General features: G+C 45.2%; 1 protein-coding gene across 1 annotated transcript in view; it reads left to right on the top strand.

Moving 5' to 3' along the window:
- The first annotated feature begins 4,308 nt into the window (after positions 1-4,308).
- Positions 4,309-13,767, top strand: part of plk4 (polo-like kinase 4 (Drosophila)) — a 62,637-nt gene continuing 53,178 nt past the window's right edge. The window contains exon 1 of the mRNA XM_070871892.1: positions 4,309-4,450. Within this exon, the coding sequence (XP_070727993.1) occupies positions 4,418-4,450 (33 nt within the window). The 5' untranslated portion in view covers positions 4,309-4,417. The remainder of the gene's footprint in view (positions 4,451-13,767) is intronic.

The following is a 13,767-nucleotide window of genomic DNA, read 5'->3' on the forward strand; positions in this document are numbered from 1 at the left end:
GCTCAGCCAAGACATTTCTGCAGCTACCGATCTGCTCAATCACACCCTCACTACCACCTTTGATGCCCTAGTCCCTATTAAAACAATTATTCTCTCTCTCCCTGGCCGTTCCCCCTGGTATAGTCCTGATCTTCGCTCCTTTAAGTCCCAGGGACGCAGACTTGAACGGATATGGCGGACAACTAATTCAGCCATTCACCGCCAAATCTGGCTGGACCACATAAAACATTATCGGGTCCTGCTCTCGTCTACCAAAACTGCTCACTATTCCAGAATTATTCTGGAATATAAAGATAAATCCCAGCTTCTATTCTTCACTGCTACCAGTCTTTTTAAACCCCTCTCCCGAGTCTCCACCCTTATCTCAGACAATAAGTGAGAGGAGCTCATGGACTTCTTTGTTTCTAAGATGCAGACGATCCGTTCAGCTGTCTCTTCCCTTCATTCCCCTAGCCTACTAGGCCAAACTTCCTCTAAGGATCCTCCCTGCCCTAGCCCTGACCTCGCATCTTTCTCCAGTTTTTCTCCGATCTCCCCTCATGACCTTCCTGACCTCATCCTGTCCATGAGACCCACTTCTTGCTCCCTTGACCCTATTCCCACCAAACTGCCGACCGCCCAACTTCCTTTTCCAGCTCCAATGTTAGTTGACATTGTTAACGGTTCTCTCCTCAAGTACTTGCCCTCAAATCTGTGGTCATCACACCTCTCCTCAAAAAAAAGCCGTCGACCCCTCCATCCTTGCAATCTCCAACCTCCCTTTCCTGTCCAAAGTCCTTGAATGTGTTGTCACCTCCCAAATCTGTGCCCATCTTTCCCACAATTCCATGTTTTAATCCTTCCAATCCAGTTTCCGTGCCTGCCACAGTACCGAAATAGCTCTCATCAGAGTCACAAATGACATTCTTTGTGACTGTGACAAAGGTAAACTATCCCTCCTTGTCCTTCTTGACTTGTCTGCAACCTTTGACACAGTTGACTATTATATCTTTCTCCAAAACCTCTCCCACTGTCCAGCTGGGTGGGACTGCACTTGCCTGGTTCCATTCTTATCGATTTAATCACAGCCAGAGCATCACCTGCAACGGCTTCTCTTCCCACCCTTGCATCGTTCGTTCTGGTGTCCCCCAAGGATCTATCCTTGGCCCCCGATTTCTCATCTACATGTTGCCCATTGACGACATCATCTGAAAATACAGCGTGTCCACATGTATGCTGATGACACCCAACTGTATCTCATAACCACTTCTCTCAACCCCTCCACGATCTATAACTTGTCAGACCCAGTTGTGGATGAGCAGAAATTTTCTCCAATTGAATATTGGGAAGACATTGTTTTTGGTTCCCACCATAAAGTCAGTTTCCTAGTCACCCATTCTATCCCTCTCTCCAACTTCTGTCTGAGGCTGAACCAGACTGTTCGCAACCTTGGTGTCATATTTGTCCCTGAAATGAGCTATCGACCATATATTCGCAGCATAACTAAGACCGCCTATTTCCACCTCCGTAACAGCGCTGCTCCGGCCTTGCCTCAGCTCATCCACTGCTGAAGCCCTCATCCATGCCGTTGTTACCTCTAGACTTGACTATTCCAACTCACTCCTGGCTGGCCTCCCACTTTCTACTCTATGTAAACTAGAGGTGATCCAAAACTTGGCTGCCCGTGAACTAACTCACGCCCAGGTCCCACTCACCCAGGTGAGCCACTCGCCGCAGAATACCAACAGCGATGACCTGGGTTGAGATGATTGGCCTCCAAAAACCACAACCATCTTCCTTTGTGCCAGGAACTGGAAAGTTCCTCCACCCCCCACCCCACCCCCACCACCCTCACCACCCTGCCTGCCTCCATTGACTTCAGGTTTATTGGTCTCTAAATTGTATTTGCATCATTTCCCCCAAACTGAATTTCCTTGTCTCATGTAATCCATGTTTCTTTATCAATAGAAAGCCAGGTTTAACTTTAATCCTCTTACTATGGTATTTATACTTAAACCATACTATAAAAATCACAAACATGCTGATGAGGATGGGGTGAAGGAGAAAACTACATTTCTCATCATTTATGCATCATAATAATGTCACACACAATCATACTTTTTCCACATCATCATAAGAAACTTCTTTATCCGGGGAGTGGTTGAAGTGGATAGTAGAGATACATTTAAGGGGAGGCTAGAGAAGGGCGTGAAGAACTAAATAGAGAGTTATGCTGATAATTAGATGAGGAAAGATGGGAGCATAAATGCCAACATGGACTGGTTAGGCTGATGGACTGCTTGAGCTGTATCTCCTATGTAAACATGAATGAATTTTCCAAGAAAACAATCAATGGGGCGAGAATTAGCCCACGCAAGTCCAGATAATGAAACATTCCATGCCCGCATGCAGCAAGACTTGGGCTACAACCAGGCTTGGGTTGATGAGTAACATTTGTGCCACACAAGTGCCAGGCAATATTTCCAACAAGTGAGAGTCTAACCACTGCCCCTTGACATTCAACAGCATTACATAGAAACATAGAAAATAGGTGCAGGAGTAGGCTATTCGGCCCTTCGAGCCTGCACCACCATTCAATAGATCATGGCTGATCATGCAACTTCAGTACCCCACTCCTGCTTTCTCGCCATACCCCTTGAGCCCTTTAGCCTTAAGGGCCACATCTAACTCCCTTTTGAATATATCGAACGAACTGGCCTCAACAACTTTCTGTGGGAGAGAATTCCACAGGTTCACAATTCTCTGAGTGAAGAAGTTTCTCCTCATCTCAGTCCTAAATGGCTTACCCCTTATCCTTAGACTGTGACCCCTGGTTCTGGACTTCCCCAACATCGGGAACATTCTTCCTGCATCTATCCTGTCCAATCCCATCAGAATTTTATATGCTTCTATGAGATCTCGTCTCATTCTTCTAAATTCCAGTGAATATAAGCCTAGTCGATCCAGTCTTTCTTCATATGTCAGTCCTGCCATCCCGGGAATCAGTCTGATGAACCTTCGCTGCACTCCCTCAATAGCAAAAATGTCCTTCCTCAGGTTAGGAGACCAAAACTGCACACAATACTCAAGGTGTGATCTCACCAAGGCCTTGTACAGCTGCAGTAAGACCTCCCTGCTCCATCGCCGAATCCCCCACCATCAACATCCTGGGTGCGTGCCACCATTGACCATAAACTTAACTGGACCAGCCACATAGATATTGTGGCTACAAGAGTAGGTCAGAGGCTGGGTATCCTGCGGCGAGTGTCTCACCTCCTGACTCCCCAAAGCCTTTCCACTATCTATAAGGTACAAGTCAAGAGTGTGATGGAATACTCTCCACTTGCCTGGATGAATGCAACTCCAATACTCAAGAAGCTCGGCACCACAAAGCAGCCCGCTTGATCGGTACCCCATCTACCACCTTAAACATTCACTCCCTCCACCATCGGCACACCATGGCTGCAGTGTGCACCATCTACAAAATGCACTGCAGTAACTCGCCAATGCTTCTTCGGCAGCACCTCCCAAACCCACAACCTCTACCACCTAAAAGGACAAGGACAGCAGGTACATTGGAACACCATCACCTCCAAGTTCCCCTCCAAGTCACACACTATCCTGACTTGGAAGTATATTGCCGTTCTTTCATAGTCACTGGGTCAAAATCCTGGAACTCCCTCCCTAACAGCACTGTGGGAGTACCTTCACCACAAGATCTGCAGCAGTTTGGCGGCAGCTTGCCACCACCCTTACCAAGGGCAATTAGGGATGGGCAATAAATGCTGGCCTTGCCAGCGACGCCCACATCCCATGAACGAATAAAAAGTGTAGCGACCAGCTCCGCCAGCACCTCACTGTACCGCTGCTTCAGTCGACGTTAATTTTGCACTGAAGTAGTTTTCATCCATAATAAGCAAAAATAACGCTTTCAACTCTTCTGCTTTACTAAGCTTTAAATACCAAAAAGTTACAGATCTCTTATTCTTTTCCTCCGACAGCAATTACCCCCAGGCCAACGATAGCGGGTACAAGCCTATATTTTGTCTATATACATTACCCAACTGATAAACACTTTGAGCATTCCCATCAACCAAACATGTACATGCGCAGTATCCGGCATGGCAGTCACGTGATACAATTCAATCAAAAAATACTTTCAAAAAATTCTGAATTCAAGTGCATACATTTGAATATATCCTAATAATGCTGTTGTTTCTTATTTTAAAAAAGTAATATGTTTTTGTGAGCTTTTGCTCCTTCTCTCCTCCCCGAGGCCTGGGTGCCAGTGACGTCAGCAGAGCCTCGTTGTGGGTGTAACCGGCGGATTTTTCAAACATGGGGAGATTCTGTGGCGGTGTTCTCCAGACAATCGGAGCGAGGCGGCGCGGGGACAAACACTGAGCCCGCGCCCTGCGGGGGGGCAGCGGCCGACGGCATGGCGACCGTCTGCATCGGCGAGAAGATAAAGGTAGAGCCCGTGTTGCCGTAAACTTTGGTTGTTGATAAGAGTCGTAGCTCGAGCTACTACAGGCAGCATCCGCCCAGCTCTGGGACAGATGCTCCGGGCCCGTCCCCTTCACCAGTTGTCGACGGCAGGGCCTGCGCTGTCCTGAGTTTGTTTTTATCAACACGCTCCGGGTGTCAAACTACCAGTCATTCCGCCGCTGTTAAGACGCCAAAGTGGTTTGTTTTGTAACACAACGGGTGCCTGATGCGCCCGGAAGTCAAGCCTCCAAACCAACCTAATGAGAAATTAAACAACCATTTGTATTTATATAGCACCTTTAACGTAGTAAAGCATCATGGTGTTTCACAGGAGCCTTATCAAACAAAATTTGACACTGAGCCACATGAGATATTAAGGGCAGATGACCAAAAACTTGGGCAAAGGTGTAGGTTTAAAGGAGCATCTTAAAGGAGGAAAGAGAGGCGGGGAGTTTAGGGAGAGAATTCCAGAACTCGGGGCCTCGCAGCCGAAGGCATGGCCACCAATGGTGCAGCGATTAAAATCAAGGACACTTGAGAGACCAAAATTAGAGGAACGCATATATCTCCAGGGAAGGGGTTATTGGGCTGGAACAGATTACAGAGAAAGGGAGGGGTGAGGCTATAGAGGAATTTGAAAGCAAGAATGTTTATTTTTAAAATGAGGCATTGCTTAACTGGAGCCAGTGTAGGTCAGTGAGCACAGGGGTGGTGGGTGAATGGTACTTGGTGCGAGTTAGGATGCGGGCAGCAGAATTTTGGTGACCAAGTTTACGGAGGGTAGAACGTGGGAGGTCAGCCAGGAGTATGTTAGAATTGTCAAGTCTAGAAGTAATAAAGGCATGGATGAGGGTTTCGGCAGCAGATGAGCTGAGGTAGGGGTAGAGTCGAGCGATGTTCCGGAGGTGGGAATAACTGGTCTTAGTGATGGTGTCGATATGTGCTCAGATGTTCATCTTGGATTCAAATATGACTCCACGGTTGCAATCAGTTTAGTTCAACCTCAGACATGCCAGGGAGAGGGATTGTGTTAGTAGCTAAGGAACGGAGTTTGTGGCGGGGACTGAAGCCAATGCCAATGGCTTCGGTCTCACCAGTATTTAGTTGGAGGAATTTTCTGCTCATCCTGTACTGGATGTCGACACACAGCTTGGCAATTTAGAGATGGTGGAGGGGCCGAGAGAAGTGGTGATGAGGTAGAGCAGGGTGTCATCAGCTTATATGAAAACCGACGCTGTGCTTTTGGATGATGCTGTTGAGCATGTAGATGAGAAATAGGAGAGGGCCAAGAATAGATTCTTGCGGGACACCAGAGGTAATGATGTGGGAGTAGGGAGAGAAGGTGATTCTCTGGCTATGGTTAGATAGATCTACACAAATTGTGTCTGTTTGCTCAGTGTAGCCATTCTATTTTGTTGTGAGGAATAAACCCCACTTGGCTATCTCCAGAGAGCTTGTATGAAGGTTGACAACATTCCATCCCTAGTTGCCTTGAGATTTTAACGGTGATTTTATTTTACATCTGACTACCTTGTTATGACACTTTTGGAGGCAAGAGTCAAGCAGGTAGTGTGGACCGAGTAAATGTCTGGTTACATTCTTAAAGCACATTAGTGAACCAGTTGAGTTTTTATGACAATCCAGCAGCTTTCTTGGTCACTTTTTTCACACGCGTCCAGTACCAGCCCATAAATTGCTCACCACACTTATTGAATTAATGGTGTGATTTGAACTGAAGACCTCTTGCTTGCTAGTACAGGAGCAAAATAAATGCATTAATTGTCACCGGCAGTCCCTCAGAATCGAGGAAGACTTGCTTCCACTCTTTAACATGAGTTCTTAGGTGGCTGAACAGTCCAATACGAAAACCACAGACTCTGTTGTTGAGAGAAGCGGTGAGTGGGACTGGTTTGCCACACGCTCTTTCTGCTGCCTACGCTTGTTTTCTGCATGCTCTCGGCGATGAGGCTCGAGGTGCTCAGAGCATTCCTGGATGCGCTTCCTCCACTTAGGGCGGTCTTTGGCCAGGGACTCCCACGTGTCAGTGGGGATGTTGCACTTTATCGGGGAGGCTTTGAGAATGTCCTTGTAACGTTTTCTCTGCCCACCTTTGGCTCGTTTGCTGTGAAGGAGTTCCGAGTAGAGCGCTTGCTTTGGGAGTCTGCTCGCATGCCTGACACAAATGTGGCCTGCCCAACGGAACTGATCAAGTGTGGTCAGTGCTTCAATGCTAGGGATGTTGACCTGGCTGAGGACGCTGATGTTGGTGTGTCTGTCCTACCAGGGGATTTGTAGGATCTTGCAGAGTCATCGTTGGTGGTATCTCTCCAGCGACTTGCGGTGTCTGCTGTACATGGTCCATGTCTCTGAGCCATACAGGAATGCGGGTATTACTACAGTCCTGTAGACCATGAGCTTGGTGGCAATTTTGAGGGTCTGGTCTTCAAAAACACTTTTCCTCAGGCGGCCAAAGGCTGCACTGGCGCACTGGAGGCGGTGTTGAATCTCGTCGCCAATGTCTACTCTTGTTGATAAGAGGTTTCCGAGGTATGGGAAATGGTCCACGTTGTTCAGGGCCGCGCCGTGGATCTTGATGACCGGGGGAACGGTGCTGTGCGACGAGGACAGGCTGGTGGAGGATCCTTGTCTTACGGATGTTACTGCTGATAAAACTCCATAGTCTGCCAGCATGAAGCACTAACAAGTTTCTCTTGGGTTGTCCAGCCTGGACAACCCTGCCTGGACAACCTTATCTCCTGGGGCAAAAGCTTGTATAGTTATCTATCTATAGGTGAGTGGGAGGAATCCCAGACCTCAAAGACAGGATTATGTCTCCAGTATCAATTAATGAGCCCAATAGATCAGATCAAAGCTCTGCAGTCCTGCCACATCCTGTCATAAATGGTGGTGAACAATTAAACAACTAACTGAAGCAGGAGGCTTCATGAACATCCCTATCTCAATGATGGCAGAGTCCAGCCGTGAGTGCAAAAGACATGGCTGAAACATTTCCAACCATCTTCAACCAGAAGTGCCAAGTGGATGATCCATCTTGGCCTATTCCTGAGGTCTCCATCATCACAGAAGCCAGTCTCAAGCCAATTCGATTCACTCCATGCGATATCAAGAAACGGCTGAGCACACTGGATGCAACAAAGGCTATGGGCCTGACCACACAGAATGGTTACAGCACAGAAGGAGGCTTTGAGCCTGTGCCGGTTCTCCAAGAGCATTTCAGCTGGTACCACACTCCTGCCCTTTCCCAGTTGCCCTGCAAATTCTTTTCCTTCAGGTACTTATCCAATTCACTTTTGAAAGCCACAATTGAATCAGCCTCCATCACTCTTCCAGGCAGTGCATTCCAGATCCTAACCACATACTGCGTAAAGAAAGGTTTTTCCTCATGTCACCACTTTTGCCAATCACCTTAAATCTGTGTCCTCTGGTTCTTGATTCATTTGCCAATGGGAAAAGTTTTTCTCTATCTACTCTGTCTAGACCCCCTCATGATTTTGAACACCTTATCAAATCTCCTCTCAACCTTCACTCCTCTAAGGAGAACAATCCCAGCTTCTCCAGTCTATCCATGTAAATGAAGTCCCTCATCGCTGGAACCATTCTTGTAACTTTTTTCTGCACCCTCTTTATGGCCTTCACATCCTTCCAAAAGTGCCCACAATTGGACACAGCACTCCAGTGTTTTATAAAGGTTCATCATAACTTCCTTGCACTTGTACTCTATGCCTCTATTTATGAAGCCCAGGATCCTGGATGCTTTTTTTTAAAAACCACTTTCCAACCTGTGCTGCCACCTTCAACGATTTGTACACATATAACCCCAGGTCTCTCTTCATGCACCCTGTTTAGAATTGTACATTCAATTTCACCTGCCACATGTCCCCATTCCACTAGCCTATGTCCTCTTGAAGTCCAACTCTATCCTCCTCACTGTTCACTATACTTCCAAGTTTTGTATCATCTGCAAATTTTGAAATTGTGCCCTGCACACCCAAGTCCATCATCATAGGCAGTCCCTCGAAACGAGGATGACTTGCTTCCACGCCAAAAAAGGATGAGTTCACAGGTGTTTCAATAAAGGACCTAATATTCCATACTACATGTTGAAGGGTGGAAGATGCCTGTGCGTGGATTTTTTTAACGTGTGGTGGCTGTTACACACCAGTCACCACATGGGCTTGTCAGAGCTAGGTCTTGGTCCAGTGGTAAGGATTAACCAAGACGACTGGAGACCAGCTCTACCACGGATCTAGTGCACACACATATCACAGTGTGGGCTGGTCCATGCTGCCCCTGAACTCATGCCTCTCCTGGGCCCCGATCATGTCGCTCCACAATCTCTCGCCCCGACCTTGCCGCCCCTGCTATACCTGCCCACGCTCAAATCAGCGACCTGGACCTTGATGACGCCCAATCTGGTTGTCCTCTTTGCTGCTGTCGCCCTCCTGCACCAGCTCGCGCTGTACCTTGTAGTGGCTTCCATGCTGCTCCAGGCCGCTGCTTCTTTTATGGCCCCGACCTGGCAATGATGGTCTCTCACAGGTCGGGGCCGCCACGCCAAGTCCAAGTCATATCTATATCTATATCTATATCTATATCTATCTATATCAAGAAAAGCAGTGGGCCATGTACCAACCTCTGGGGAACATCACTGTGTACCTTCCTCCAGTCCGATGTCCAATTGTTCTCCATTACTGTTTTCTGTCACTTAGCCAATTTCATATTCGTGCTGCCACTGTCCCTATACTCCATGGATGTCAACTTTTCTGGCAAGCCTATTATGTGGCATTTTATCAAAGGCCTTTTGGAAGTCCATGTACATCTCATCAACCTTCTCTTACCTCATCAAAACACTCAATCTAGTTAAACATGATTTGCCTTTAACAAATCCATGCTGGCTTTCCTTAATTAATCTACACTTGTCCAAGTGACTGTTAATTTTGTCCCTGGTTATTGTTTCTATTATATATACCGATGTTAAGCTATTTTGTCAATAGTATTTCTCTCTCTCTCTCTCTTTCTCTCTCATTCATATATATATATATATATATATTTATATATCTCTATCTCTATCTCTATATCTGTGCCAGAGGAATTATTATATATATTATATTATGTGCGAATGTAATCCATCTGGACCAGGGGTTTTATCCTCTCTAATTTAGATTAATTTATCAATTCTGTCCCCACTTTTTATCTCAAACAACTTTTATATCTTTTTTGATCTCTCTGTCGAATGTCATGTCCACTCTGTTGGTCTCCCTGGTAGATACTGAGGCAAAGTAATTATTTAATATTTCTGCCATTACCTGAGAGATTAGCGGGTGTATCCCTTCGTATCCTTGTTCTAATTTTTCTTTTGTTATTTATGTGTCTGTAGACTACTTTACTATTTCTTTATATATATTTATTTTTTTAGTTTCTCTGCCTTCCTAATTGTTTTATTGACTTTCTAAACCGTTTCATATTCCTTCTGTCATCCTCTCCTCTCCTTTATTGTCTTTTCATTTCCATTTTGTCCTCCTGGATTCTATTGATTACCGTTTTAAATGTTTCCCACTGCTGTTCTATTTCTTTGTCAATAAATTTTTTCAGTTTATTTTCCCTAGTTCCATTTCCCTTAAAATCAGCTTTTTCCAGTTTATTTATTTGTCTTACTTATGACTTTCTAAGTTATGATTTTCAACTTGAACATGTATCATTCTTTTCCTGTTGATTTATCCACAAGAGGTTTCCTTTTTTAGTTTTGAATCAACAACAACTTTTATTTATATAGCGCCTTTAACTTAGTAAAATGTCCCACTGTGCTTCACAGCAGTGTTACAAGACAAAAGAGATAAATTTGACACAAGCCACAAAAGAAGAAATTAAGGCAGATGACTAAAAGCTTGTTTAAAGAGGTAGGTTTTAAGGTGTGCCTTAAAGGAGGAAAGAGAGGCGGAGAGGTTTAGGGAGAGAGTTCCAGAGCTTAGGGCCCAAACAGCTGAAGGCACGGCCACTGATGGTTGAACAGTTATAATGAGGGATGTTAGAGGGCAAAATTTGAGGAGCACAGACATCTTGTGGGATTGTGAAGCTGAAAGAATTACAGTGATAGGGAGGGGCAAGACCATGGAGGGATTTGTAAACAAGGATGAGAATTTTGAAATTGAGGTGTTGTTTAACTGGGATCCAATGTAGGTCAGAAAGCACAAGGATTTTGGATGATCGTGCCTTGGTGCGAGTTAGGACACTGGCTGCTGAGTTTTGGATGACCCAAGTTTACATAGTGTAGAATGTGGGAGGCCAGCCAGGAGTGAGTTGGAGCAGTCAAGACTAGAGGTAACAAAGGCATGAATGAGGGTATCAGCAGCAGAAGAGCTGAGGCGGGCAATGTTGTTGTTATAGTTTTGAATCAAGCCCAACCTTCCTTTTACTCTCTCTGTTTATAGAAAATTTAGTGTTCACTTTTATGTTACCTGCTAATCTTTTCTCGTACACTTTGCCCCTCTTATTTCCTTTTTAACTTTTCCTCTTTGCTTTATATATTCTGCCTGATTCTCTACTGTATTATGAGTCTGACATTTATCATAAGCCTCCTTTTTCTGTTTCATTTTAATCTGTTTATTTAGTCATCCAGAGATCTTTAGCTTTGGATTCCCTTCCCTTCCCCCTCGTGCTAATGTGTTTAGTCTGTACCCAAACCATCTCCTCCCTGAAAGCATTTACTGTTTTACTTGCCAATTTTTGTTTTCAATCCACCTGGGCCCCGATCCCTTTTCAATTAATTGAAATTAGCCCTCTTCCAGCTGAGTATCTTCACCTTTGATTATTCATAGAAACATAGAAAATAGGTGCAGGAGTAGGCCATTCGGCCCTTCGAGCCTGCACCACCATTCAATAAGATCGTGGCTGATCATTCACCTCAGTACCCCTTTCCTGCTTTCTCTCCATACCCTGTGATCCCTTTAGCCGTAAGGGCCATATCTAACTCCCTCTTGAATATGATATCTGGTCATTTGGCTGTAAGACTAAAATTTGCTATAAATTTGTTGAAAGTTTCCTATGCTTTTTCAAAATGATTGTGGAAGATTTACTTCCTTTAATATAACTATTGCATCTACCTTGGAGGCTCCGAAGCAGAGACCCAAAAGTGAGTGGTTTAAGATATGTTGGAACAAGGGCCTAGTCCCTTAAGAGCCCGAGGCCATGGCTGCAAGCAGTGGGTTGCAGTTAAGGGGATCAGGAATGTGGAGGGGTTGTGAGGCAAGGTGGAAGTAGCCCAGTTATGAAACCAAGTTAGTACTTTTTATTAGTGTTTATGCTGAGCTGCTGTGGAATGGAAAACTGATGTGGCTTCTGAGGGCGATGCAATTTTTTTCTTAGTATCTGATTGCCAATTGGAAAGTAGACCAGTTTTGTCCCCAAGTTTGGCTATTTTGCAACAATAAAAATCCTGAACCAATCAGAGAACTGGGACATGAATCTACGTCGAACCAGTTAACATTTGGACCTAACATACCGTCAGCCAGTCACTACAGATTGCAAGTAATTTATTATAGTAGTTCTCCTGTAGCTGCGGTAATTACTGATGGAAACCCAGTAAACACGCTGGAAAAAGTTAGGGATTATCCATTCCAGCGTAAGTAAATTTGCACTGATGTGATGAGTCTTAATTAGTGCCAAACAACCTCTTTGGGACTGAAAATGCGTGGAGTCTCATTCCTTCAGCTTTTGATGTCCCTTTCCATAACTATTCTAAACCTAATATTGTGATCACTTCAGAACTAGATCTAGCACTGCTTCCTTCTTCGTTCGCCAGACTGATTCCAAGGATGGCAGGACTGACGTATGAAGAAAGACCGGATCGACTAGGCTTGTATTCACTGGAATTTAGAAGAATGAGAGGGGATCTCATAGAAACATATAAAATTCTGACAGGATTGGACATGTTAGATGCAGGGAGAATGTCCCCGGTGTTGGGGAAGTCCAGAATCAGGGGTGACAGTCTTAGGATAAGGGGTAAGCCATTTAGGACTGAGATGAGGAAAAACTTCTTCACTCAAGAGAATTGTGAACCTGTGGAATTCTCTACCACAGAAAGTTGTTGAGGCCAGTTAGTTAGATATATTCAAAAAGGAGTTAGATGTGGTCTTTACGGCTAAAGGGGTATGGAGAGAAAGCAGAAATGGGGTACTGAAGTTGCATGATCAGCCATGATCATATTGAATGGTGGTGCAGGCTCGAAGGGCCGAATGGCGTACTCCTGCACCTATTTTCTATGTTGGGCAGGAAACATACTGATCACGAAAGTGCTCCTGTACACATTTCAGGAATTCTTCGCCCTCCTTCCCCTTTACACTCCTGCTGCTCCCCATCTTATATTAGGATAATTGAAGTTCCCCATTATTACTACTCTTTTACTTGTTTGCAGATTTTCTTCTCCGTCTCCTTTTCACTATTTGATAGTCTATAGTATACACCCAGCAACGTAAAAACTCCTCTTCGGCTCCTTAACGCTATCTAAATTCTGTCTTTGAACCCTCAAGCACTTCATCCATTTCCAGTGTTGGAACAGTATCTTTGATCAATACTGTCACCCATCCCCCCACCCCCTTTTTATCTTTCCTTATACATCTTGAATACATTGTAGTCAGGAATATTAAGTTCGCATTCCAATCCTTGTTTGAGTCAGATCTCGGTTATTGCCACTACAGTGAAACATGTAAATCGCTGTCCTTTTTTTGCAGGTGTCTGTCATTTAGCAGTATCTATTTTATACAGGTTTCATTCTATATCATAAACTCGTGTTGCAACTTGTGCCTACAGCTCACCTACCATATTTGTCACACTCCATGCATTTGTCGCGCTCCACGCTATAGTGTCACCTGTGCCTCAGTGGGTCGCACACTCTCCTCTGAGTCAGAAGGTTGTGGGTTCAAGTCCTACTCCAGGGACTTGAGCACACAAATCTAGGCCGACACTGCAGTGCAGTACTGAGGGAGCACTACACTGTCGGAGGTGCCGTCTTTCAGATGAGACATTAAACTGAGGAGAGCGTAAAAGATCCCATGGTGCTATTTCAAAAGAAGAGCAGGGGAGTTATCCTCGGTGTCCTGGCCAATATTTATCCCTAATCCGTTCCATCATCCACATCAACATAGCCCCAAAGCGGCGACGGCAGCAGAAGCAGTGCCGCACAAAAACAACGCCGGGACACTCAAAGACCCAGCTAAGAGAGCCCTATACAGCCAGCACCTCACTGCTAACCTGGCGACCTTGATGATCCCGAGATGCAAAATG

This window comes from Pristiophorus japonicus, chromosome 2, assembly GCF_044704955.1.
Source record: "Pristiophorus japonicus isolate sPriJap1 chromosome 2, sPriJap1.hap1, whole genome shotgun sequence".
NCBI classification, from domain to species: Eukaryota; Metazoa; Chordata; class Chondrichthyes; family Pristiophoridae; genus Pristiophorus; species Pristiophorus japonicus.